Consider the following 27,721-nt stretch of genomic DNA (forward strand, 5'->3'; position numbering starts at 1 on the left):
AAGGCCCTTGGCCTCAGCTTCCCAAGTGCATGTGTCACTGTGCCCATTTTTTTTGGTTGTTGTTGTTTGTTTGTTTGTTTGTTTGTTTTTATGTTTCAAGACAGGGTTTCTTTGTGTAGCCCTGGCCATCCTAGAACTCACTCTTGCACACCAGGCTGGCCTCAAACTCAGAGAACCACCAGTCTCTGCCTCCTCTGCCTCCTCTGCCTCCTCCGCCTCCGCCTCCGCCTCCGCCTCCTGAGTGCTGGGATTAAAGGTGTGCGCCTCCACTGCCCAGCCTTGTGCCTTGCTTCGACACCTCCATTTTTCAGATGGAAAACTGATGCCCAGAGAGACCAATGCCCAAGGTCTCACAGTAAGGAGAGGCTAAGCCAGGGAGCTAGGCAGACTCTGGGCACTATGCACCCCTCCCACCACACACCCAGCCAGCACTGACCCTGGATGATAGCCAGTAGGATGACAATGACGAAGAAGAAAAAGGTGATGTCGAAGACGACCCGGTACAGTTCATATTCATCACCAGCCGGGTCCTCGATCTCGTCCCCGATGCCACCACCGGCCCGGACGCCCACATACATGTGGAACAGGTAGCACTGGGGAGGAGAGGTGGGTCACTCAGTCAACAGCCACAGCACCTACCAGAAGCCTGGACTAGGCGGGCCTGGAGACAAAGCGGTGATGGAGAGCCCTGGGCCCTGCCTCTCACAGCTGGGGGAGTGTCACGGCTGTCACAGGAAGGCACGGGCTGGTGACAGTTCAGATCATCAACTGGACAGGATCGGGACTCCACTAGGAGACACACTCCTGGGCACATTCATGAGGAAGTTTCTAGATCGGGTTATTGAGATGGGAAGACTGGGCCTGAGTGTGGCCCCAGTGTGGGTTTGGGGCCCCAGAATGAATAAAAAAGGAAAAGTAACTGTAAGGTTTTCCACCTGTGCCCCAGTTCCCAAAATAATAACAATTCTGAGACTTAGCTGTGAACGAATGCCTAGGCCATAAGCTCGTGCCTGCTCCCTGTCTAGCTCATAGCTTATTTAACCCGTTTACTCTATTCTGAGTACCACATGGCTGGTTCCCTCTCCTTGGTTTCAGGCGTCTGTCTCCTCAGAGTTCCAGGAGAATCTCCTCCTGCACCTGATGCTATCCCAGAGATCCTCTCCCCCTGCTGGAACTCCCACCTCCTACTTCCTGCCTCAGCTAGTAGGTCATCGGCTCTTTATTGACAGATGGTGTTCCCACACAGTACGGAAGAGATTCTCTCTACAAAGGCACCCCTCTCACTCTGCTTCCTGATCAGGGATTCCAAGTGACCGCCGTCTCATGCTCTTGCCACCACGATGGACTATATTCTAGATTAGGGTCAGAACAATCCCTGTCTTCTTGTTGCCTCTGTTGGGCACACTGGGCAGAACTAACACAAGGGTCAGAGCTGGAGGTGGCCCCAGTTGCACCAGGTAGTCTGGTATGCACGAGGCCCTGGATGTGATCCCAGCATCACCTGAAACAGGATGGTGGCCCCTGGCGGTCATCTCAGGTAGAGGTGGGAGGATCAGAAGTCAGGGTCACCCTTGGCTACACTGAGAATTGGAAGGCCCAGAAAGTTAGCGTGAGGTGACAAGGACTGGGGTCAGGCTGGGACAGGGAGGAACACTGTCATCACTGTGAGCAGGAGAAAGTGCAGGAACCCTCACAAGCTCCAGACTGCGTCTGGCCTAGCCTCATAGCAGCAACCAGAATGGCTTCATGCAGGAGGGGGAAGTCTCTACGCTGGAATCCAAGGAAGGTGCTACGAGAACAGATGATGGGAGAGAGTGCTCCAGGCAATGCCACCAACGGGGAGCAGAGGATACATCTGGGGGGCTGAGTTTGTGGTAGGGCCCTGGGCTCCCCGTATCACACATATACCAAAGTTATTTTATTTTGAGAGATAGGAGGCTAGAGAGTCAGATCCGGTGTTAAGAATACTGGCTGCTCTACCAAAGGACCCAGGTTCAATTCCCAGACCCCATGTGATTATAACGGTCTGTCGCTCAGACATACATGTAAGCAAAACGCCATGTATGTTGAGAGGTTGAGAGAGGGGGGGGAGACTGTTTTTTTTTTTTTTTTCTTGCTTTCATGAGGAACTGAAATTAAGTTTGGTGGGGCTGCAGAAAGAAGCTACGTAAACAAAGACAGGGAGGGAGATGAGGCAGGGACCAGTTATGTGGTTTATGCAGCCCTGGGGCCCAATGGTCAAAGAGGGCTTCCTGTAGGAGGCAGCATTTAATTTGAAAGGTAAAATGTCAGGCGAAGGGGTGTGGCTGTTAAGCCTGGTACAGGGCAGAGAAAGGTCAACGCAGAGGACCAGAAGTGGAAGGAAACATGTGGTCCTAGAGGAACTGAAAAAGGACCAGGATGCCAAAAATCAGAAGCAATAAGGACTGTGATTAGACTCAGGTAGGGCCAGATCTTCTCTGTTTTTTGGTTTTGTTTTATTTTGCTGGGGGTGGGGGTGGAGGGTAGTTCCAAGCCAGGGTTTCTCTGTGAAGCCCTGGCTGTCATGGAACTCAGGCTGGCCTGGAACTCTGAGATCCATTTGCCTTCCTCTGCCTCCCCAAGAGCTGAGATTAAAGGTGTGGGCCACCACCATTCCCTTTGGGTCTTCCTGTGATAGCTCTGTGAAGTCCCAGGTGGCCTGGCCAGAGGGCGTAGGCCACTTGTTTGCTCCAAGTCACCCAGCTCAGGGACTACAGAAAGCTCCTTGCCTTTCCAACAGTAAGGCTTATGGCTGCTGTGGATGATCCTGCTAGGTCACAGCTCCGCCACTGGGCTACAGCCACATAACCAACCATCTGAGGGCGCTTTGGTTTTGAGACGATGGCTCACTGTGTAGCCCTGACTGGTGAGGAACTCACAGAGATCCACTTGCCTCTGCCTCCTGAGTGCTGGGTTTAATGCACATGCCACCACACCCAGCTGCTGCTGCTGCTGCTTTCTTCTTCTTCTTCTTCTTCTTCTTCTTCTTCTTCTTCTTCTTCTTCTTCTTCTTCTTCTTCTTCTTCTTCTTCTTCTTCTTCTTCTTCTTCTTCCTCTTCTCTCTCTCTCTCTCTCTCTCTTTCTCTCTCTTGCACTTTCTTAAGTAGTAATTGATGGGGGAGGGCTCAGCCCATTGTGGATGGGGCCACCTGTGGGCTGGTGGTCCTTGGTTCCATAAGAGAGCAGGTTGAGCAAGCCATGAGGAGCAAGCCAGTAAGCAGCACCCCTCCATGACTTCTGCACCAGCTCTTGCCTCCAGGTTCCTGCCCTGCTTGAGTCGTGGCCCTCAATGTTTTGGGGAATAAGCTTTGTTAGACGGAACTGTGAAACAAACCCTTTCCTCCTCAAGCTGCTTTACTGTTTCATCACAGCAACAGTAACCCTAAGGAAGACACTTAGTAACTTGCCAACAACCGGCATGGGGGAGGGGCTCACCGTCATCATGTCGTCACACTTCATGTCAGGCTCGTCCTCATCTTCGCTCTTGTTGTAGAACTTGCGGAAGAAGTTGAAGGCCACCACCGTATACAAGTAGACCACTACAGCCAGGAGCCCTACTGTCATCACCAGCTGGGGACAGGTGGGCACTCGTCAGCACTACGCTCCTTCTACACAGGGGCCTCAATCCCCTCTGGATTCTGGAGCCTTTTCCACGCTCCAGCTGCTTGGCTCTCCCTCTCCCAGAATGCTCTAGGCCTATTGTGGTAGGGCACACCTTTAATCCCAACAGTCGGGAGGCAGAGGCAGGTAGATCTCTGTGAGTCCGAGGCCAGCCTGGTCTAAATAGTGAGTTCCAGGACACTCAGGACTACATAGACTGGAGCATCTGAAATAACCTCCCCACAGAGCACAAGAACAAACCAAAGAATGCTCTAACCGTGGCTCAGACCTTTTCGAATTACCATGCCTCTGCCCCTCGGCAAGCCCCTCCCCTCCCAGGGAGGCCCACCACTCCAAGATGCCTCTTTGCCCCACCCCTCAAAGATGACTCCGCCCTCACTTCCTTGTTCCCACAAACACAGCCATCACGCCCACTTCCCCAGGATCTCTTGATCACCACCCCTCTCCTCTGCCACTCCCAGGTCTCCACGCAGGTCCCTGCCAGGTCCTCTCCATACCTGCTTTCCGTTGTGAGTGACGGATGAAAGGATGGTGCGCAGCGTCTTGACTCCCATGGCGATATCCAAGAGGTGGGCAGCGAAGAAGAAGTTATTGTAGTGGCCCAGGAGGGACATCACCATGTACCAGCCCAGATACAGGAAAGACTGAGTATAAAATGGTCAGGGTCAGGAAACGTGGAATGACGTCTCAGAGCAAGGGCAGGTGCACTCTCTGCCTAGGGGAGTATCTATCTGCTCCAGAGCAGGAGGGGGCCAGGGAGCAGGTCAGCTACGGAAGACCCACAAAGATGGCAAGGATGTTCTGAGGAGAGGGGATTCGGGGCTTAGGAATCTTTCTGGGGTCCAGGAGTCCTGGGCACATTCCTACTCTAGGGGCTTTGCATGAGCTGTTCCCTCATTCAGACTGCTGCAACCCTCTCCTTCCACAGCCCCCCTCACGTTGTCTGTGAAGATGACTCCAAACTTCCAGATCTGGTATTTGACATCGATGGACATGATCCTGTGGGGACAGGAAGGGAGACAGGCAAATGCCTGGGTGTCAAGGCACTAGCCGTGTCCCCTGGCCTGCCTCTGGCAGAGGTGGCCCTCTCACCATGTCAGCAGGCCTGGTGGAGGGTCAGGTTTGCGCTCATTGTGGGCTGTGATCTCCAGAGAGGCCAGATCCATGCCCAGCAGCTCTGCAATCCGCTCCCGCCCGAAGATGTCCCCGTGTTTGTCCAGAACCTGCAGGAGAGAGTGCCAGGCTGGAGTCGGGGGAAGGAGACATTGCCTGTATAGGGTTTCTAGGGACACACAATTCTACATAAGAAATAGAGGGGGCATTTTGCCTGATTTCTTCAGATAAGGTCTAACATCTGGCAGATGCGGTTACCAAATTAATGAGGAGACTATTGTTTGGAGAGGCAGAATGAGGCTGTGTAACTGGGCCCCCTGTCCTCTACAGCAACTTGGTGCTCCTCTCCGTTCACTTACCATTCCAGCCCCACTGGCCTCCTGGTCACTCTGAGGGCCACTCCAACAGAACAGCAACCTTTCCTGGCCAGCACGCACACTTTCCTGCACTTCCACACTGATACTCAGAGTTTTTATGCTTTTTTTTTTTTTTTGAACCTGGATTCACTCTATAGACCGAGTTAGCCTCAGATTCATTGAGATCTATTGTTATCTGCCTTCCAAGTGCTGGGATAAAAGCCACAACGCCACAACACCTGGCCATTTAGTTATTTTAATGGTTTACATATGTGTCGCTCTGTGTGTGCAGTGCCCATAGAGGCTGTAAGAGGGCATCTCATACATCAGAGCTGGGGTTACAGGTGGTTGTGAGCCACCATGTGGGTGCTCTGGAAAGAGCAGCCAGCGCTCTTAACCGCTGGGCCATTACGGCAGCCTTTGTTACATTTCAAAGATGTATTGCCAAGTTCTCGTTTGGGTTTCCTTCCTTCAAGATTTATTATTTATTTAGTTACATGTGTGCTTGCCTGTGTGCTTGTATGCACCAGGGGTCGGTGCCCATCACATCCAGAAAGCGTATAAGAGCCCCTGGATCTGGGTTCTGGAAGAGCAGAAAGCCCTCTTGACTACTAAGCCATGTAGGGACAGTTTTGGAGCTTTGATTTCTTTTAAAAACACAGAAATATTATGGGAACGTGTTTTTGTGTTAATCCCAGGTGTGGGGCTGCTTCAGACTGTCCAGGGCGGCTGACTATGATTTACCTCGTGCTCTAGCAGAGGCGTGATTTTGCCAGCTGCAGAGAGTTTCTACGATTGTGTGACTTTTCAGAGGGTGTATAAATGCTAGGGCCCCCAGGAGGTGTGCTGCTGGTTGGTTACTGTTTGTTAAGTAGTTAGGTCCAAAGAAGAAAGAAGAAGAAGAAATCAGATATCCTGACAGTGAAGGTCAAACTCGCCCCAAGGAACTTGATGCCTCTTATCAGCAGGAAGTAGTCTAGCGATATCATTGCGCCTCCCCCCCCCCCCCGCTCTCCTTTTCCCCCTCCTATCTGTTGTTAGGGGGTTGAAAGGGTAGAGAAGGGTGGAAGAAAAAAGAACCCACAAAGCAACTAAAGTCCAGCTACAAAGCCATCTCTCCATCCATCCATCCATCCATCCATCCACCTACCCATCCATCCATCCACCCACCCACTCACCCATCCATCCATTCATCCATCCACCCACCCATCCATCCGTCCATCCACCTATCTACCCACTCATCCATTCACCCACACACCCACCCACCCATCCATCCATCCATCCACCCACCCATCCATCCATCCACCCACCCATCCATCCATCCATCCACCCACCCACTCACCCATCCATCCATTCATCCATCCACCCACCCATCCATCCATCCACCCACCCATCCATCATCCATCCACCAATCCATCCACCCACCCACTCACTCTACCAACCAAGCAATATCTTCAGATCCTGTAAGAGACATTTAGAGACAGGTTTGCTCTGTGTAGACCTGGCTGGCCTGGAGTTCACACTGTAAACCAGGCTGACCCCGAACTCTGATATCTGCCTGCCTCTGCCCCCCAAGTGCTGGGATAAAAGGCACGCACCACCACGCTTGACTAAGATACAGTTCTTAACTGCCCTTACCACATCACCGCTCATCTCCTCTCACATACGCCTACAGACTGAGTCCTTACCCTGGGCCCTTTACAGGCATCTCTTTTAAGAAGAAACTATGATCACTGTGCCCACGTTCCCCAGGGGAAACTCTTCCGAGGAACACTGCCCCTCGCTCAGGGTCCCATACAAAATAAACACTTGGCAAGGCCAGGGGTGGTCTACTGGCAGCAGGGGACTCAGCCTAGGAGCCCTCCCCTCCACACTCGGTCCTCTCACCTTCCGCTTGACAAACTTGTCCCAGTAGTTGCTGGGGAAAGACCTGTCAAGAGAGAAGTGTGGGGAGGTTAGGGCGCTGTGGTTGTTTGAATGAGGCTGACACCGAGGCTCATGTATTTGCATGCTCAGTCCTGGAGCTGTCAGGGAAGGATTAAGAGGTATAGCCTTATCAGAGGAGGTGCCACACTTTGAGGTTTCCAGAGCCCACACCAGGCTTAGTCTTTCTCTGTCTCTGTCTGTCTGTCTGTCTCTACCCCCCCTTCCTAGGGATCAAGATGCAGCTCTCAGCTACTTCTCCAATATCATGCCTGTCTGTGTGCCGCCATGCTCCCCACCATGATAACAAACTAATCCTCTGAAACTGTAAGCAGACCCTTAATTAAATGCTTTCTTTTATAAGAACTGCTGTGATGGCGTCTCATCACAGCGACAGAACGGTGACTAAGACATGTGGGAAGGATCAGAGGCCAGGGGCCAGGCCAGTACAGGATCACTTTAACCCCTGCACTCAAATTATCCTCCTGCCTTGAGCTCACAGGTGCTGAAATGCTAGCGTGATCGATCACACCTGGCTCTAGACTCCATTTAACACTAAAAAAAAAAAAAAAAATCACTTATTATTTCAAGTGCAAGGATGTTTTGCCTGCACTGTGTTGGAGGCCAGAAAAGGGGGTGGTGGTTTCAGATCTTTTGCAACTGGTGTTACAGGATGTTTGTGAGCCCCTACCTCACATATAGGTGTTGAGGATCAAACCCAAGTCCTCTGAAAGAGAACTCAGTGCTCTTAACTGGTGAGCTGTCTCTCTAGCCCTCTCCACACTACTTTTTGGGACAGGGTCTCTGGTTGAACCTCGAGGTTACCAATTGGTTAGACTAGTTGGTCAGTGTGGTGGTTTGAATATGCTTGGCTCAGGGAGTGGCACTATTAGGAGGTGTGGCCTTGTTGGAGTGGGTGTGGCTTTGTTGGAGGGAGTGCATCATTTTTGGGGTGGGCTTTAAGACCCTCATCCTAGCTGCCCAGAAGTCAGCCTTCTGTTTGCTTTTAGAACAAGATGTAGAACTCAGTTCCTCCAGCACCATGCCTGCCTGAACACTGCCAGGCTCCCACCTCGATGATGATGGACTGAACCTCTGAACCTGTAAGCCATCCCTGATTAAATGCTGTCCTTTCAAGAGTTGCCTTGGTCATGGTGTCTGTTCACAGCAGTGGAGACCCTAACTGTGGATAGTCAGAAGGCCCCATGGATCCTTCTACCTTTGCCTCCTAGTCTGGGACTCCATGCACCTAGCAGCTACACCCAGATTTTTATTTTTTGCTGAGGGTCTGTATCAGGTCCTCACGGTAGGCAGGAAGTAGTTTACTCATGGAGTTGTCACACTAATCCCACACCCCAAGGAACTTGAATGTGTCCACTGGATGGGGATGATGACCAGGCTTAGAGAGAACAAGCCCAGCCACAGCCACAAGAGCCTTGCTCTTTGGAAGTCCATGCCTGGACTGGAGCGGACACCTAGCCCTGCCCCCTCTGCCACCCTGAGCTGGGCACTTACGGTGTGTTGAGCACCAGGCGATCCCACTGTCCCTTCACATCATCATCCTCTGGCTGCTCTGTAATGTAGAGACCATCGAACTCCAGCTTCCGGGCCAGCTCCTTCTCCCTCTTAAAGATCACAAGGGGCACCTAGGGATTGGGGGGAAACAGGGGTGAGGGATGACATTAGTTATGTGGGGAGAGAGACTGTGGTCTTTGCAGAAGCCATGGGACCTGCCTGTAGCTGGTGAATGACACCAGAGGAGCTGTCTCAGCCTGCAGGGTAGAAAGATAGAGGTGCTGGTAGAGGGTCGGGGTGGCTGGGGAGGTGCAGGCAGACGGTGGCAGGGGGGTGTGGAGGTGCAGGCAAAGGTGGGAGGCACTATTAGGAAAAGGGCCAGCCGAGGGCACCCCAGTTTTCTGCTGCAGGTGGGGCTCCAGAGGAGGGTGTCAAGTTGGTTCATAAGGTACAGAAGACAGAGGCAGGTGGAAGCCATGGAAGGAAGGGTAAGCTGCAGACATGGCATGCAGAACTATAAACCGAAGAGCTGTGTTAACTCAGAAAAAGCCACAAGATGTACACAAACTTCCAGACCCAACAGATGCCTAAGACACGCCTTGGGGGCCATGACAAACCCTGGGCATATCTGATATATATATCAGAACCCACTCCCCTGTCACATCTGAGACCCCAGAGACAGCCCAGGCAAGAGACAGATCTTTTATTTAGACCAGGCTGGCCTGGAACTTGCAGAGATCTGCCTGGCTCTGCCTCTTGAGTGCTGAGACTGAAGGTGTGTGCCACCATGCCAGCCTTGTCCTCTTTGTTTTATTTATTTATTTATTTATTTTTTGGTTCTTTTTTTCGGAGCTGGGGACCAAACCCAGGGCCTTGTGCTTCCTAGGTAAGTGCTCTACCACTGAGCTAAATCCCCAGCCCCGTTTTATTTTATTTTTAAATATAACCTAGGAGTCCAATTAGTGTTTTTCATGGGCAAATGGATGTGGGCCAGCTACCCCAGACCACGCTCCTGAAGAAATGTGTTTTCCCATCAATTGTCAACAGCTACCTAACTAGGGGTGAGGGCTTGTATGTCAGTATCCCTCTTGTTTTGGAGACAGGATCTACCTCTGTAGCCCAGGCTAGCCCAGAACTCAATATCCTCCTGCTCCCTGGAATTACAGAGTGCCCTGGTATGGGCCCAGCTTCTCAGAGATCTTTTTATACTAAAAAAAAAAAAAAGTCAAGGGGTTGGGGATTTAGCTCAGCGGTAGAGTGCTTGCCTAGCGAGCGCAAGGCCCTGGGTTCGGTCCCCAGCTCCAAAAAAAAAAAAGAAGAAGAAGAAGAAGAAGAAGAAGAAGAAGAAGAAGAAGAAGAAGAAGAAGAAGAAGAAGAAGAAGAAGAAGAAGAAGAAGAAGAAGAAGAAGAAGAAGAAGAAGAAAATTTAAAAAAAAGTCTTTTTAAGTGTGTATATATGTGTCTGTGTGAATGCATGCATGCTATTATGTGTATGTAGGTGACCATAGAGGTCAGAGTAACACATCAGACCCCCCAAACCCCTGCAGCTGAAGTCAGCCATTTGTGAGCCATTCTGCATGGGTGCTGGGAACTGAACCCTGGTCCTCTGCAAAAGGAGCACATGTTCTAAATAACGGAGCCCCTTTGCAGAGATTTTTTTGGTTCTTTTTTTCGGAGCTGGGGACCGAACCCAGGGCCTTGCGCTTCCTAGGTAAGCGCTCTACCACTGAGCTAAATCCCCAGCCCCTGCAGAGATCTTTTAAAGAGAGATTTTTTTTATTAGTTTAAATTATGTGTATGTCTGTGTGCATGTGCACATGGGTGCAGTACTTTTAGAGGCCAGAAGAGGGCATAAGATCCCCTGGAGCTGAAATTACAGGCTGCATGAGCAGCCTGACGTGGGTGCTAGGAACTGAACTCTGGTCCTCTGCAAGAGCAGAGGCTTAGCCTGCCCACTGGGGTCTGCATTAGCTCCCTTTGCAAAAGCATCCTTGTTGGTTGGCACCTTTGCCAGGATCCTATTGGTTGCTCTATTGGCTACTAATTATACCCAAGCTAAAGCCTCCTATCCCAACCACTGTCCTAGGTTCTCCTTGCAAGCATCCTCCATAGCCCCAGGGCTACAGTCACAGGTCATGTCCCACCTTGAGACAGTTGTAGCCAATGATGCAGAGAAAGGCCACCAGGGTATGCAGCAGGCTCAAGCACCTCAGGGCAGGTTCCATGTAGCCGGTGCTCTCCTCCAGGAAGTAGTACACCATGTTCTCATCTTCATCACCCTCTACCTCCTCGCTGGCTCTGGAGCCCCAGCCAGAGCCATCACCAGACCCTGCCCCTGACATGTCCCCAGCTCCGGAACCTTCTATGTCATCCTCCCCTGGCGGAGAGTCTGAAACCTGAAATGAGGTCAAAGGCAAATCAGAAAGGGGACCTGGTGGCACCTGGCCTGTTATTCCAGAACTCACAAGCAGGGAGCATTTATATGACTTTCTTTTGTTTCCTTGCCCTCCTTCCTTGCTTCTCCCTTTTGAGACTGGGTCTCACTATGTAGCCCTGGCAGACCTGGAACACACTGTGTAGTCCAGGCTAGACCTAAACTCAGGGAGATCCGTCTGTCTCTGTTTTCTTTCTTTTTTTTTTTTTTAAGATTTATTCATTTATTATATATAAGTACACTGTAGCTGTCCTCAGAGACACCAGAAGAGGGCATCAGATCCCATTACAGATGGATGTGAGCCACCATGTGGTTGCTGGGAATTGAACTCAGGACCTCTGGAAGAGTAGTCGGGTGCTCTTAACCACTGAGCCATCTCTCCAGCCCCTGTTTCTGTTTTTTGAGTGCTGGGATTAAAGGTGTTCATCACCATCCCCATCAGCATTTCTTTCAACATAGTATCCTCCCCCCCCCCCCCCCCCCCCGGAGCTGAGGACCGAACCCAGGGCCCTGCGCTTGCTAGGCAAGCGCTCTACCACTGAGCTAAATCCCCAACCCCTCAACATAGTATCTTGATAGCATAGGCTTGCCTGAGATTTGCTATGTAGCCCAGGCTGGCCTCAAACTAGGTGCTCTTCTGTGACAGCTTCCCAAGTACTGAGGCTACGAATATGTGCTACCACCACACCAGGCCTCGAGGGAACTGTTGCACATTTTATTATTTATTTATTTATTTATTTATTTATTTATTTATTTATTATTTATTTATTTATTTATTTATGTGTGGGGCTCATGCGGCCCACACTGACCTCAAACTCTGTGTAGCCAAGAATGACCTTGAGCTCTTGATCCTCTTGTATCCATCTCACTGCTTGAGATAAAGCCTGACTGTGTCATAGGCCTGAGACCCCTGTGCCTCTGCCTTCCAAGTGTTGGGATTCAGGGTGTACTACCGTCCCTGACCCTGCTTCCCTCTTTTTAAGTTTCAGAAGTCTCAGACGTAAATGTTATTTTGATCCCATTTTGAGGATCAGGAGACAGAGGCAGAGAGGGAGAAAGCCTTTGCTCACCGCCATCTGTCTCTAGCCAGCCTCTGCGTTGTTATCTAAGCCCCTGGCAAGAACATGAACCCCACTCTAGCTTCAGGAGGTTCGGCTCCTCGCCCCCTCTCTCTGTTCTGGGAACTACCCACTTTCTCCTCCACGTACCTCTCCCTAGCTGCTCTGAAATGGCCGCATCCCTGGGTGCTCTGAGGGGACTGGCAGGTGCCAAAGCTGGCAGAGGAACCAGCTCTGTGCCTTGCACTAACTCTCGAATGTGCTCAGACACCTGTCCCACATGGGCTCAGCCACTTCCACTCGGCTCCACAGGGCCCCCAAGTCAGCACCAGCCGTCTAGGCTGAACTCCCCTAAGAAGGCTGAGTCTGGAACGCCATTCCCTCCCTGAAGGGCCTAAGCCACCTGAGTTGTGCTGAGCCTCCCACCTCATAGCTGGATGAGATCTGCCCCCCTGCCCTCCTCCCCACCCCCTGCACCCCCTGCCCCATGGCCTGTTGCCATGGGATAGATCCTCCCACCACCCTGGGCCCTGTTGCCACAGGATAGACACCTTATAAAACAATAAGATAAAGTTGATGGCAAATGCCAGGAAGAGGGCCAGGAATCGCAGCGTGTAGAAGTTCCTCGACAAGTAGTTCTAGAAGGAGAGAGAAGAGAGATCACAGCGCGGCCTCATCTCTGGCCGAATCTCGCTATTTAGCAACATGATCCTCAAATAGCTCCCCACAACCTCCTACTCGTGGAGTGCTTGCTGGAAACCAAGGCTTCGGCTGAGAATTTCATATGCATGGACATGCTTGGCTCTCAGTCCAGCCCTAGGTAAGGGTAAGGGCTGCTGCTGTGTCTGCCCTTTACAAGAGAAGAAACTGAGGCTCAGAGAGGTGTTGTTCTTCCTCAAGGCCACAGAGCCAAGGATCTGCAAACGGGTCATTTGAGAGGAGGGATCCTCTAGATGGAATCCGAACCCTCACGGCAGGCAAGCTTTCTGCCACAGAGCCACACTCCAATCCCATACCTGGGATTTGAGTCCAGGTAGACTGGAGTCCATATTCCCACCATGCTACACCATCTGCTATACCGGGAGCAGGGGTAGACTTCTTTGCCTCCCCATATCTCCTCTCCCTGTTCCTCCCACAATTCCTCTGAACCACCTTCCATTCAACCCGTCTCCCTCCGCCCCAACTCTAGTCAGGACTGGCCCGGGGAAAGAGGCAGGATGCTGTCTCCCAGACACCCTCCGTGAGGAGATGGGTTCAGACCTCCCAGCTGTGCCTGGGGACAGCTCTGCCCCCTCTTAGAGAGTTCCTCTGTGAGACGAGCTCGTGGAGAGGTGGCTCTCACAAGAGAAGAAAGCTCAAGTGTGCCCCTGCAGGGTCCTCACCAAGAATTTCACCCTCTGCACTTCCAGTTCACCCCAGAATTCTTCCAGGCCTGCACCTCCAGCTTCCTCCTTCTTTGGAGGGGGTGGAGGAGGTGCCTTCTTGGGGGGCTCCGGAGGCGGCTCAGGGACTTCCTTCTCTCCATTCTCGGTACTGTAGGGCACAGACAAGGCTTGAACAATTCATTCATTCATTCATTCATTCATTCATTCATTCATTCATTCATAGTCACTCATTTGTGGGCCATCCCACACCAGGCCAGGTCTAGATGGTACTCAGGATGATGAGACAACCATGGACCTTGGCCACACAAACTCTGTTAAACAGAGGTGAGTAGTGTGGGTGAGGGCAGGGCTCAGTGGTAGAGCACTTGTCTAGCATGAGCATCTGCCCTGGGTCTTATCCCCAGCACTGAAAAGAAAGCAACATAAAACGTTTCTGGTTTGCAGCAGTAGGGATTAAAGCTGGGTCCTGAGCATGCTGGGCAAATGCTCTACCTCTGAGATGAATCTTTTTCTTTCTGAGATCTCATCTCAGTAAGTTGCCTAGGATGGTCTAGAACTTGCCCTGGTCCAGGGAGGCCTTCAACTTGCTGCTCTTCTGATCATCTAAGATTACCCCACCCCATCAAAATAGTTTCACATGTAGGACAAGGGGGAGGTGTTCCAGTCAGAAGGAACCACAAGCATGGAGATCTAGAGCTAAAAGGAGCATCCCTCTCTCTGGTGCCTTTGAAGTCTCTCCTCAGTCCTCATGTATGGACTCCATGATGCTGAGGGTGGAGGGCAGAGAGTGGAGGGCAGAGGGTGGAGGGCAGAGAGTGACCAGCGCAAGTCCAGGAGAAGGGTTGAGGCAAGGGTCTGCCCTGCTCCACTCGTAGACACTCACTCAGCTTTTTCCGGTTCAGGCTCTGGCTCCGGCTCTGGCTCTGGCTGCGGCTCCTCTTCTTCTCCGTCCACCTGAGTGTAGGGCACACATAGGCCTCAGCCTCTTGGTGCTCACCAACATCTTTCTAGCCCGTTAATCCCTGACCTTACTTCTTCCCCCCCTGCGTAATCAAAGTGTTCTCCTGGATCCCCTCCTCCTTGGAAATTGAGGCTCGGGAGATAAGCCACCTGCCTCACAGAATCAGTATGAATTCAAAGAGCATTTTGTCTGTCTGTGGTGGGTTCTCCCTATGTAGCCCAGGATGGTCTTGAGCTTCAGACCCTTCTACCTCAGCCTCCCCACTGTGGAATCATAAGCTCCTGTCAGCATCGTTGCCCAAAGGATGCTCTGGTCCCTCATGGCTTCTCATCACCTTGACAACCATGGGCAGCAAGTCATGGCACCAAGGTGTGAGGACCTTTCTCTCACATTAACTCCCTACAGCCACGTTTCTCTGAGGGTTGTCCTGGTGTCCTTGGCACTGTCTCTGTGGGTATTTTTAGTCCTGGCCCCTCCCCCCTCCTTTAATTTGGTCTCTAGGTCTTTGGTCCTCTCCAGCTGCACCCCGCCCCCCAAGTATGTTTCTCTTCCCAACATTTCCAGCTTCTCTTTCTGTTCGACTTTCTTTGAGGGTTTGTCAGGTTGTTCCTCTCCATGCCCTGGAGCCTTGCAGGCCTCTCTCACCCCCAGCTTCCTCTTGAGGATGGGCGAGCCCTCTGGCGTTGGGGGCTCCACTGGTGTCGTGTCACCCATATCCCCGAGACCACCGGCTCCTTCTGGCCTGAAGGGGCTCCCATCGGCTACGGCCACCGTCCGGTCAGCACCTCCCGTGCCAGCCTGGTCCGCTGCCACCTCTTCATCTCCGACGCCTTCAGCCGCATCCCCTTCGCCCTCACCCTGGCCCTCGCCCTCCGCATCGCTGCCAGCGCCGCTAGGCTGCTGACCGTGCACCTCGTCGCCAGTGGGGTCCGGCATGCCTGCCAAGAGCTCGGTCACAGTCACCTTCTTGGCGCTGTCTACCAGCCCACCACCGAACAGCGAGCCCCAGAGCAGCCGCAGTACCCCGGCCGCCGCGCCCGCGCCCGCGCCCCCCGCGCGGGCCACCATCGCCCAGAGCAACACGGCCACGGCCGTGGCAGCCTCCCGCGCCGTCAGCCGCCGCAGCCTCCGCACACGTCGCCGCAGGCTCCGGTAGCTCAGACCCCGCAGCGTTCGGCCCGCCGCCGTCGCCAGCCACGTCCACACCCCTGCGGCCGCTGCAGAGCCCGACCCGTCGGGACCCGCTGCGCCCTCCTCAGCCTCCTCAGCGCCCTCATCATCGTCCTCCTCCGGCTCGCCCTCCGGCTCAGAGATCTGAGCAGCGATCTGCATCTCGAAGATCGTGTCCTCGCAGAAGCTCACGAACAGCTCCATCTTCTCGGACTCGCCGCCCTCGTTCACCACGTCGAAGATGAACTGGCGCTTAGACTCCTTCACCTGCAGAAGAGGAAAAGCGGATGGTGGGGTTCATGGTAGCAGGCCCCTTTGAGACTGGGACTTAAGTAGCCCAGGTTAGCCTATAACTACCTTATAGAGGATGGCCTTAAACTCCTGATACCCCTGCCTCCATCTCCTGAGGGCTGGGATCAGAGGTACACAGCACCACCCTCCACAATTTCGTTTATCTGTAGGGCTGGAGACATAACTCAGGATTAAGCACGTTGGCTATTCTTCCAGAAGATTCCATTCGGTTCCCAGCATCCATAGAGTGGCTCACAACCATCTGCAACTCCAGTTCCAGGGGTTTCAATGCCTCCAGACAGACAGACAGACAGACAGACAGACAGACACACACACACACACACACACACACACTCACACATGCAGGTGATGAACTCACTAATCTTGAAAAACAATAAAATTATGTGTATGTCTGTGCGAGTGCATGTGAGGGTAGGGGGCCTAGGATTCTTGGAGAGGGCATGAGACCCCCTATACCTAGAATTACAACTCAGACGGTGTGAGCCGCCCAATGTGGATCAGAAAACCAAACTCGGGTCCTCTGCCAGGGCAGAGCACTCAGACCTGCCAGTGATTGTGATTACTGTCACTATTATTTTTATCACCATCATGATTTTGGATACAGTGTTGCACTGTATGCTATTCACTATATAGACTGGGCTGTCCTCAAACTCACAGACATTGGCTAACCTCTGCTTCCCAAATGCTGGGGTGCACCCCTAAACTTCATAATTTCTTTTACTTAAGGAACCCTGGTCTTGTTATGCTGCCTGCCCAGGCTGGTTCTGAACTTATGGCCTTAAACAATCCTCCCCAGTCAGCCTTCAGAGCCCCCAGGCCTACAGGTACATGCCACTGCATACAGCCCAAGAGTTATTAACAGCAGCTCTAAATACAGAGCATGGTCTTGCATGCTTCTCATCCCAGCACTCGGGAGGCTGAGGCAGGAGGATCCCAAGTTCTAGCCTGCCCTGAGCTGTGAAGTGTGTTAGGGCTAGTCTGAGATGCCAACAATGTGTGTTGGCGCACGCGCGCGGACACACACAAACCCACACCCCCCCCACACACACACCTCACTCATTTGTAGGCAGTGAACCAAGAATTTACATAGTCCTAACACAGAGCCATCTCTCCAGCCCATGGAGCTAGCTTCTTGAAGGCTCAAACTGTTTATGATCTGTGTTACCCTGGAGAGATGGCTCAGTGGTAAAGGGCACTGACTGTTTTTCCAGAGATCCTCTGCCCTCCGCCCTCAGCATCATCGAGTCCATACATGAGGACTGAGGAGAGACTTCAAAGGCACCAGAGAGAGGGATGCTCCTTTTAGCTCTAGATCTCTATGCTTGTGGTTCCTTCTGACTGGAACACCTCCCCCTTGCCCTACATGTAAAGTTATTTTGATGGGGTTTGATAATCTCAGATGATCAGAAGAGCAGCAAGTTGAAGGCCTCCCTGGACCGGGGCAAGTTCTAGACCATCCTAGGCAACTTACTGAGATGAGATCTCAGAAAGAAAAGGATGTATCTCAGAGGTAGAGCATTTATTTGCCTAGCATGCTCAGGGCTCAGCTTTAATCCCTGAGGAGCAGTGTGAGGGTTGTGGGGTTAAGGAGGCCATGGGTAGGGCTGGGGATTTAGCTCAGTGGTAGAGCACTTACCTAGGAAGCGCAAGGCCCTGGGTTCGGTCCCCAGCTCCGAAAAAAAGAACCAAAAAAAAAAAAAAAAAAAAAAAAAAAGGAGGCCATGGGTGTGTGAGCCTCGTGGGCTATGAGAGCAGGAGTGTGTGGGTACCTCTGGGGAATGCCAAGCTTGTGTGGGTGCAAATGTATGCAGGAGGACCCCTGGGGTGCCAGGGCAGGGGAGGGACCAGGAAGTGGGGCTCACACATGAGCTTAGCACCCAGCAGGCATGGAGTCTGCTGGAGCTGTGAGGACCCTCAGGAGTGTGTGAGATGCTTGGGCATTGGTGGGTTGGATGAGTGAGATTGGGGGTAGGACTCGGAAGGCCATGATTGCACGGGACATGGTTCTGAGGGGCATATTTGAGAGTGTGTTAGCATGCATGGCAGGGCACCCCAGAGCCACGGAGGTATATGGGAGAGTTGGCATGGGCCTACGGGGGCCCAGAGGACAGGCAAGCAGATTGAAGCATGCATGTAACTGCAGCAGAGGGACAGGTGGCACTGGCCTTCCCAGGGTCAGTTGCAAGTCATGGGGCACTGCATCAACCATGCGGGCACACCCGTGCTACTGCTTACTGCAGTGCACAAGGGATGCACATGCAAGAGGTGGCCACCGTCGAGCTGGGGTTGTGCAAGATCACAGCCCGAACCACAAAGTGTCTCCGAGAAGGGATGTGGGGTAATTCAATTGGTAATTTGCCTAGCTTGCAGGAAGCCCTGAGTTTGATTCCCAGAACCCCCCCAAGTCAGCTGTGGTGGGAAACACCTCGAATCCCAGCACTGAGGGCATGGAGGTAGGGCTCCTGCTTAGCTACAGCGAGTTTAAGGCCAGGATGGACTATGTAAAACCTTGTCTTCATATATAATATAATGGGGGAGGGGTGTGGGCTTGTCAGAGCCCCGTAAGGCCCGAGGTACAGCCCCATGGAGGTTTTCAGGTACCAAGACTTCACGCACTGACCTGGGGCATCTCCCACTGGGCACGGTTGGTTTCTGAGATTTCGAAGTAGATCCGTTCTATGCGACGCGATGCGCCCATGATTTCGATGCGGCCCAGGTAAGGCCGGAAGTAATCCAGGATGCTCTCAGCCAACTCCAGGAAGTTGCGCAGGCGCGGGTCGTGGGGCACATGCTCTGACAGGTTGGTGAGCAGCACTGCCACGTTGAAGCCAATGTCCCGCGCTGGTTCCTGGAAGCGGTTCGCAAACTCTTCACAATTGATCATCTCATTCTCATCTGCTTCTGAACACGAAAGCAGGAACTGGATCTCTGGGCCAGTGAACTGCTTCTGGCTGTCCATGGCCTATGGGGATGGGCAGGAGAGGGGAGAGAGAGAGAGAGAGAGAGAGAGAGAGAGAGAGAGAGAGAGAGAGAGAGAGAGAGAGAGAAGAGAGAGATCAGCAACAACTGATTGCAAGGGCTTGCGCTAGGTTGGACATGGGCATGCTGTTTTAATCCCAGCACCTGGGAAGCAGAGGCAGAGATCTCCGAGAGTTCGAGGACAGCCTGGTCTACAGGAGCATTCCAGGCCAGCCTGGTCTACATAGAGAGTTCCAGGACAGCTAGGATGACATAGTGAGACTTTGTTTCAAAAACAAACACAACAACAACACAATAAAACCCCACAAAACAAGACAAAAGGCTCGGTTGGTAGGGTGTTTGCCTCAGATGAGTGAGGGGTCTCCAGGGCTGTACAAACAGATGTGGAAATCCATGCCTGTGACCCTAGGACAGAAATGTAAAAGGCTGCCATGCTCTTGGTGAAATAATGGTATTTGTTTTTGTTTTTATTGTTGGTGGTGTTTTTTCTCTGTGTACCCCTGGAACTTGCTTTGTAGAGTGGGTTAGCCTCAGACTCATAGAAATCTGCCTGCCTCTGCCTCTTAGGTTCTGGGATTAAAGGCATGCACCACACCCAGCTAATAATGGTGTTTTTTTTTTTAAAAAAATTTTTTTTATTCTGTTTGTTTAAGACGGGGTCTATGTAGCCCTAGATGTCTGGGAACCCATAATTGTAGACCAGGCTGGCATCTAACTCTATAGAGATCCTCCTGCCTCTGATCCTTGAGTGCTGGGATCAAAGGCATTTGTCACAATGTTAGCTTCTTGTTGTTGCTTGTTATCTTTTGTCTTGTCTCCTTTTATTTTGCTTGTTTTTTAAGACAAAGTGTCATGTAGCCCAGGCTGGCCTGAAACCCACCACATTTCCAAAGCTGACCTTAAATTCCAATTCCCTTGCCTTGGCCTTCTGAGTGTTGGGATTACATGCAAACACCACCACGTCCACTTTATGCAATTCTGGGAATCAAACCCAGGGCAAAAACAAAACAAAATAAAAAACAACCAAAAAAAAAAAACCAACCAAAAAAATGGAATTTCAAGAGGCAATTCGGTTCTGACTTTAGCTAGGCAACTGTTCTCAGCCTTCTGTTTTATATTGAAAGACGCTGGTCGGTCATATTTTACTGGGTGAACTTCCAGATCGACTTGCAGATGGGCTGCAGAGTGCTCTGGGGTAGAAACAGAAGCGAAATTTCCTGGCTCCGGGCTGTCCTTTGCGAAAAGCCAAGAGCTTTGCAAAATGTTTTCTAAATGAGTAACAGGCTTTGCAAATCATGAAAGGCTCTAAAACCACAGAGCAGGGAGACTCAGTCACACAGGAACTTCTCATCATGTACCCTGCCGCATCCCCGCCTCATGAGGAGTGGCACCTGCCTCACACAGGGCCCGGGGAGCGTCACACACATGGCCCTTCTTCTGTAACACCTCCTCTGACACTGTCAAACTGCTTCTCTGGAGTCACCCTGACTTCCAGACCTGGAAAGGCTGGACGGGGGTGGGGTGGGCAGGACTGAGGGCTACACCTTCTTTTCCTTTTCACCTGGCGTGAGAGGACACTGGGATCTCAGGCTCCAAATGTCACCGTGCACATACAATTGTCAGGTGTCCCATCTGGGCTCTGACCACATTCCAGAATCTTGACGGACGGACGTGACAGCTGACACATAGGGATACTGCCCCCCCCATACGCAACTTGGTTTTATCATCATCATCATCATCATCATCATCATCATCATCATTATTATTATTATTATATTATTATTTCAGACTGTCTTTACTATGTAGCCTTGGCTAGCCTGGAACTTCCTACATAGAGCAGGCTGGCCCTGGATTCTTGGCGATTCTCTTGTCTCTACCTCCAGAGCGCCAGGATTACAGGCAGGGAGGATCACATCTGAAGCCAGAAGTGAACTTTAGGAGATAAACTGCCCCAGATCCCCAGTCTTATGCATTTCGGGAGCGGCAACCCCCACCCACCCAACGTGCTTAAGTTAAAATCTCTGAGTCATATCTGCTTGCTCTCTCTTGCCTTGCTGCCCACATCAGATTCCTCAGCAAAATTGTCAGCTCCACTTTCAGAACAGATGCAGGGCCCATTCGTATCTTTCTCCCTCTGTGGTCTCCACTTCCTCTGTCTCCCACCATCACAGGGGTCTCCCCGATGCACCCCTATCTCTGTGCAAAGTGGAAGGGACTCTGAAAAACCTGCTCCAGGTCTGAGCCCTCTACACAGAGCCTCCCTTGGCTGTGCACCAAACGCATTAAATGCTAAAGCTCGCCTGCTGCCCCCAGGCCCCGCCAGCTGCCCCCACGCCCCGACTGCCCCCGGGCTCCAGCCTGCCATTCCCCTCTGAGATTCCTCCTCTTCCTTTCTCCTGGGCCATCTCTGAGGCCTCAGTGCTTTCCTTCCTGCCTGCTCGTTTTTTTTCCAGCCTTCACTTGCTGTCTGTTTGCAGGGGACACTACGCTCCCCTCCACCTTCGCGTGGCGATCCTCAAATCTCAACATCAGCATCTCCTCCCCGAGAAGGGCCTTTCCCAGCCACCCTGTTCACAGGCTCGGCTTAGCTTATTTTCACTAGGGCCCTCCCCTCTGATTTGAGTAAGGTGCCTCTATTTTTGCTCACTGGCATGCTCTCATGATTAAGGGAGTGGCTGACACCCAGTAGGGGCCTCATCCAACGACTCTATGGTTTGGAAATGTCCCCCAATGGTCATGGTGTTAAAGGTCTGACCTATAGGTGGCGCTATTGGAAGGTGTTGTGGCTATTTAAGGGGTGGGACCTAGTGATAGGGTTTTAGGCCATTGGTGGAATGCTTAAAGAGATTAGGGGATTGCAGCCAAAACACCTAATCCTTTTTGCTTAGTTTCTACTTCCTGGTGCACTCTTTGCTTTGCAACATACCCCTTCCTGAAAGCCTGGACTCCCCAGAACCCATATATAATATCAAACCCTGTTTGATCTTACACTCAAACTCTGAGAACCAGGAACAAAAATTTAAAACCTTTTCTCTTTGTAAATTCATTGCTTTGGGTATTTTGTCATAATAATGGGAATCTAGTATATCTTCTTTTTATTTCACTTTCCTGATTTTTAAGGAGGAGCTTTGGTTGGCTCTAAACTCTCTGTAGCCAAGGCTGGCCTTGAACTCCTGATCTTCCCATCCTGCCTCCCAAGTGTTGGGTTACATGTATGAGCCACGGCACCTAGGAAAGCTGATATATCCAAATCTGTGAAACACATGAAACATCTTGACGATGGGGCAGTTTTAAAGTTTGCTCCATTTTCAGAGAAGTGGCAAGTTCTTTTAAAGACAATTCTAAACAATGCTTTTAAATATCAACTGCAAGGCACACTGTACGCTGCAAAGATTTGCTTGGGGAATGGATGGATGCTTGTTGGGGAAGCCTTACGGTGTTTGTAAATGTTTGGAAATTTAAATACCGCCATGTTCCAACTCCAAAGAGCTAATGTATCTGGGCATTCACCATTAGCAGCTGCCAACAGGACGGAAAAAGGGTGGCAAGGAGATGTGTCTACCTGGTGGAGGGTTGTGGGGGAAAGGCTCAAATACAACAACATCCTCTGAAACAGAGTCTGACAAAGTGTCTGTATAAATCTCAGTTGACAGGACACACAGGGGACAGAGAAACACAGGAAATGACAGAGAAAGATGGTGTGGCCAGATCCAGACTGCAAGAGATTCTACACCCGGGAGTCTCTAACCATCTGGGGATTTGGTGTTCGATAAGCACAAAATGTTGAAATAATATTTTGGATAAACTGATCTGTATGTGGATTTCTTCCCTTGAAAAAATTACAAGGGCTGGAAAGATGAATCAGCCGTTAATAGCTCTGGCTGCTCTGGCAGACAACCTGGGTTGGGTTCCCAGCACCCACAGGGTGGCTCACAACCTCTGAAAGTCCAGGTCCAGGCACCCGATTCCTAGGCGCCAGGCATGCCCACAGTGCACTTATAACAGACAAAACACCATAAACATACACAGAGATCTTGGACCAGGGACATGGCTTAGTCAGGAATGTGTTTGTCTTTCAAGAACAAGAACCTGAGTTCAATCCCCAGAGGGAAAGAATCATGTGCGTGGGTATTTTGCCCCCATGTTTTTGCAAGACCCTTAGAGGCCACAGGGTTTTAGATACCCTAGAACTGGAATTACAGGCAGTTATGAGCTGCCATGTGGGTGTTGAGAACCCAACCAGGTCCTCTGCAAAAGTAGCCAGTATTATTTTTTTTTCTTTTTTCAGAGCTGGGGACCGAACCCAAAGCCTTGCGCTTGCTAGGCAAGCGCTCTACCACTGAGCTAAATCCCCAACCCAGTAGCCAGTATTATTAAGTCCTGAGCCATCTCTCCAGCCCCAGATTCCAGTTTCAAAAGCCAAATGCTTGCTTGTCATCCCAGAGCTTCAAGATAGAGACAGAAAGGAACCCTGGGGCTCACTGGCCAGTCAGTTCTAGGCCAGTAAGCAATCCTGTCTCAGCAAACAAGGTGGCCAGTCCTGGGGAATGCACCTGAGGTGGCCCTTCAGCATACCTGGAGGTTTGCACACACATATACACACAGATTTAACACATGGGGTGCACACACATATATACACATTTTCAACACACACGGGGTGCACACACATACACAGGTTCAACACACACAGGGTGCACACATATACACACACAGGTTCGACACACATGGTGTGTGCACATATATACACACAGGTTCAACACACACAGGGTGCACACACATACACACACAGGTTCAACACACATGGGGTGCACACACACACACACAGGTTCGACACACACAGGGTGCACACACATACACAGGTTCGACACACACAGGGTGCACACATATACCCACAGATTCAACACACATGGCGGCACATACACACATATGAACATATTGTGTGTGTGTGACTTATGCTTAAAACTCCAAACTCAGAAGACCAAGGGCAGTGATTGTGTGGAGTTCAAGGTCAGGCCTGGTGGAACCTGTCTGAAATAACAGTAAGCACAGGAATGGGAAGACAAGAGATAGATGGCGAGGCAAGTCATTAAAGAAGATTTAAGGAAATGGAAAACAATTGTGTTTACATGAGTTTTGACTGAAACAAACTGTCACAAAAGCCTCCAATTATTGGGAATTTAAAATTTGGGATTAAATTTCAAATTAAAGTTGGAATTATTGGACTAAATATTTGACCTGTTTATTTTCAGTGCTGGGGCTGGAACCCCAACCCACCCGCCTCCCCAGCTCTAGATAGTCAATGACATAATGATATAGTGCCTGGGAGCCCAGCATCCGGGAGGCGGAGCAGGCATTCAAGGTCATCCTCAGCTACATAGCAAGACGGAAAACAGCCTGGGGTACGTGAGAATCTGTCTCAAAAAGCTCACAAAAGGGGCCAGTGGGATGGCTCAGCAGATAAAGGCTCTCGATGGTCAAGCCTGGTGACCTGAGTTCCATCCCCCCACCCCACCGCACCCATATACAGGTGGGTGGAGAGAAGCAACTGTATAGAATTGAACTTGTCTGCTGACCTCCTGTAGGCACAATGTTGTCGTGCACTGTGTAAAGATCAACCTTGTGTTATTCAAATGCTGGTTTCTGTGCCCCCATATCTGGATGTAATCCTTATTCTGAGAATCTCCTATCTCAGTGTTGTGTAAATGCTGCTCCCCAATTTTTCCCTGATTGGTCAATAAAGCTAGCTGATCAACCAATGGCTGAGCAGGGGAGGGAATAGGGCTGGACTTCCTCCCAGAAGGGCCTGGAGGAGACAGGAAGAGGAAGGGAGGTTTCAGCTACGAGGAGAGAGAGTACGGGAGACATCACATCGTGGGAAAACACCTGAAGCCCAGGGAGCCAGATCAATACGAGAGTGCAAGTATCTTGGTGGGTTCTGGCTAGGAGGTGGCCAGATTAGTAAAATAGAGTAATACTGCTCAGTTGTTGGGCCCTTAAAACTTGTTAAGTAGGGCTGGAGAGATGGCTCAGAGGTTAAGAGCACTGACTGCTCTTCCAGAGGTCCTGAGTTCAATTCCCAGCAACCACATGGTGGCTCACAACCATCTGTAATAGGATCTGATGTCCTCTCCTGGTGTGTCCGAAGACAGCGTCAGTGTGCTCATATAAATGAATGAATGAATGAATGAATAAATCTATCTTTAAAAAAGAAACTTGTTAGGGGTTGGAGATTTAGCTCAGTGGTAGAGCGCTTGACTAGCAAGCGCAAGGCCCTGGGTTCGGTCCCCAGCTCCGAAAAAGAAAGAAAGAAAGAAACTTGTTAAATAAATATAATAGTCCACTCTTAATAATTTAGGATCTAGCTGGGTTAAGAGGAAAATTGCACTCCCATGTTTGCTCCCCCCTCCACACACAGACACCACACTCACGCACACACACCTCTCCTCCCTCTTTTTCTCTCTCTCACAAACAGGAATAAGTAAACAAACCACAAACCATTCCAAAGACAGTTAAAAATAATAATAAAAAGAACCCCAGCTGCGTACAAGGGTATCCACTTGGAATTCAGCACTTCAAAGGCCGAGGCTGAAGGATTTCTGTGAGTTGCGGGCCAGCTTAGGCTCTGGGCTGTACAGTGATCTCTCAAAAGGCCAGAAGAAAAGAATTGTGGGTATTTTGCTTTGTTGTTTTGCTTTTGAGTGCCGAGGGAACTGCAGGTAATAACAGTTCCAGGAGATCTTTCCTGCCAGGCAGTCGTGGCACATGAGCAAGTTCCAGGAAAGCCAGGGCTGTTACACAGCAAGACTCTGTCTCAAAAGACCAGCAAAACAACAACAACAACAACAACAACAATGGCAAAACCCTTTCTTTAAATTAAGGACATGTTTTATTATAGGTGTACAGATGTGTGTCTGCATGAAGGTGTGTGCACTGCATGTGTGCAGGACCCATGGAAAGGTCCCAGGAGGACAATGGGTCCCTTGGAAACAGAGTTAAGCATGGTTGTGAGTCATAACGGTACTGGGAATTGAACCTGGATCTTCTTCAAGAGCGGCCAGTTGTCCCTAACCACTGGGCGGTCTCTCCAGCCCTAGTTGTGGGTAATTTTAATTTTATTTTTATGGGGTGGTTTTGGTTTGGAGTGATAGTGTCCTTGTGGTTTGCCCAATGAAAGGAAGGCCTTGTGTGTGCACACATGTCGTGTGTGATACCACTGATAAGCAGTGTCCAGAGCAGGCCAATCTCTAGAGACAGACGCTGCGCTAGTGGTTCTCAGGGGCTGAGGTGGAGGGAAGGGCAGTGAGTGCTAAAGGCTGTGGGGCTCTTTCTTGGGGTGACTGTGATGTTCTAAAGTTAGACAGTGACAATTACACTTCACAACCACCGTGTTGGAAATTCTAAATGGGCGGGTTGATGGCGCGTGCATTCCCAGGCAGTAACGCTGTGATTAAATAAAGGAAGACTTAGCCAGCCAGGTGTGATGTCTCAATAGCACCAGGCACCTCAGGGGCTAAGGAAGGAGGAACACAAGTTCAAAGCGAGCCTGGGCAGCATCGTGAGTCCCTGTCTCAAAACTCTAAAAAGTGGTAAAAATGGAGGCTGGGGGTGAAGCCCTGTACCTGCCACTCACCCGATCACTCAATAGCCTAAATGTTTCAACTCCCAGAGGCCTTTTCTCTCCCCTTCCTGTGGTACTAGGGGTCAAGCACAGGGCTTCAAGCTTGACAAGCACATCCTGTCAGGCCTTGAGACACATTCCCTAGAACAATATGTTGTATGGTTAATACAAGTCAAGGAGCCCTGTTGCTGGAGGTCTATCCTGACATAAGCTGCACTAGGGGAGATTCATTGTGTCCAGCCTGGGTAGCAACACGCAGAGCCTTCTCTGGGCTCAACGGCAAAGCACCCATAAACCCTCTTGCCTTTGCTATGGTTTTTTTTTTTTTTTTTTGGTTCTTTTTTTCGGAGCTGGGGACCGAACCCAGGGCCTTGCGCTTCCTAGGCAAGTGCTCTACCACTGAGCTAAATCCCCAGCCCCTTTGCTATGGTTCTTGAGTCACGCGGTTTGTACAGGATGGAGTGTGGAAAAGACGCCTGGACACCTCTGCCTCTGAAGCCTTCAGAGGTGGTTGAGCACGACTGGGAACCGTAACCCAATGAGATAGGCTCAGCAGAGAGAAACGATTGCCATCACAGGCCCGACTGACGACCCGAGTTCGAGTTCTGAAACTCACAGTGGAAGGACAGAGCTGACAGCCGTCCCTCGGCCTCCATGTGCATACTATGGCACCCCCCAGAAATGAAAATGAATAAAACAAAACTTGGGAAAAGTGACCTCGGATTCTTTACAAGATGAATAAACGTATTGTGTGGTTAGTGTTATTTATTTGGCTAAAAGTTAGTAAAAAATTTTTTTAAAATATATTTCCAAATAAAAGTCAACTATTCTGCATGGCCAAATAGCGTCATACAGAAAATCAGCCTGATGCTTAGGAGGCAGAGACAGGCGGTGTCAAGTTTGAGGCCAGCCTGGTCTGCAGAGCGATGAATGGACAGACAGACAGATAGATAGATAATCTATAGATAGATATTGGATAGATAATCCTTGGAGTATTGGTACATACCTATAATCCTAACACCTAGAAGGCTGAGGCAGGAAGAGGGCCATGAGTTCTAGGACAGCCCGAGCTGTATAATGAGTTACAACCATTCCTGGTTGCTGCTTAAGATCCTGTCTCAAAACAAACAAACAAACAAACAAACACAAAACAACCCCCCCCCACTACGCAAGCCCAAGGGGTGAGTTCAGTAGTAGGGCATCCTCCTGGAGTGGGGTAGCCTGGGTTCAATCCCCATTGTCACCAAGACACAAA

General features: G+C 50.8%; 2 protein-coding genes across 5 annotated transcripts in view; one reads left to right on the top strand and one right to left on the bottom strand.

Moving 5' to 3' along the window:
- The window catches only part of LOC103689966 (MARCKS-related protein-like), a 980,777-nt gene that overhangs the window by 354,045 nt on the left and 599,011 nt on the right, over positions 1-27,721 (top strand). The gene's annotated exons all lie outside the window — the stretch shown is intronic.
- The window catches only part of Ryr1 (ryanodine receptor 1), a 131,228-nt gene that overhangs the window by 1,830 nt on the left and 101,677 nt on the right, over positions 1-27,721 (bottom strand). For all 4 annotated transcript variants that reach the window (NM_001419537.1, XM_039100854.2, XM_039100852.2 and 1 more), the window contains 13 exons: positions 18,490-18,831; positions 15,033-15,824; positions 14,310-14,380; positions 13,424-13,574; positions 12,593-12,679; positions 10,694-10,945; positions 8,550-8,680; positions 6,999-7,041; positions 4,735-4,865; positions 4,581-4,641; positions 4,140-4,286; positions 3,457-3,591; positions 437-593 (listed from right to left, as the gene is read on the bottom strand). In NM_001419537.1, the coding sequence (NP_001406466.1) occupies positions 437-593; positions 3,457-3,591; positions 4,140-4,286; positions 4,581-4,641; positions 4,735-4,865; positions 6,999-7,041; positions 8,550-8,680; positions 10,694-10,945; positions 12,593-12,679; positions 13,424-13,574; positions 14,310-14,380; positions 15,033-15,824; positions 18,490-18,831 (2,500 nt within the window). The remainder of the gene's footprint in view (positions 1-436; positions 594-3,456; positions 3,592-4,139; positions 4,287-4,580; positions 4,642-4,734; positions 4,866-6,998; positions 7,042-8,549; positions 8,681-10,693; positions 10,946-12,592; positions 12,680-13,423; positions 13,575-14,309; positions 14,381-15,032; positions 15,825-18,489; positions 18,832-27,721) is intronic.

Source organism: Rattus norvegicus, chromosome 1, assembly GCF_036323735.1.
Source record: "Rattus norvegicus strain BN/NHsdMcwi chromosome 1, GRCr8, whole genome shotgun sequence".
NCBI classification, from domain to species: domain Eukaryota; kingdom Metazoa; phylum Chordata; class Mammalia; order Rodentia; family Muridae; genus Rattus; species Rattus norvegicus.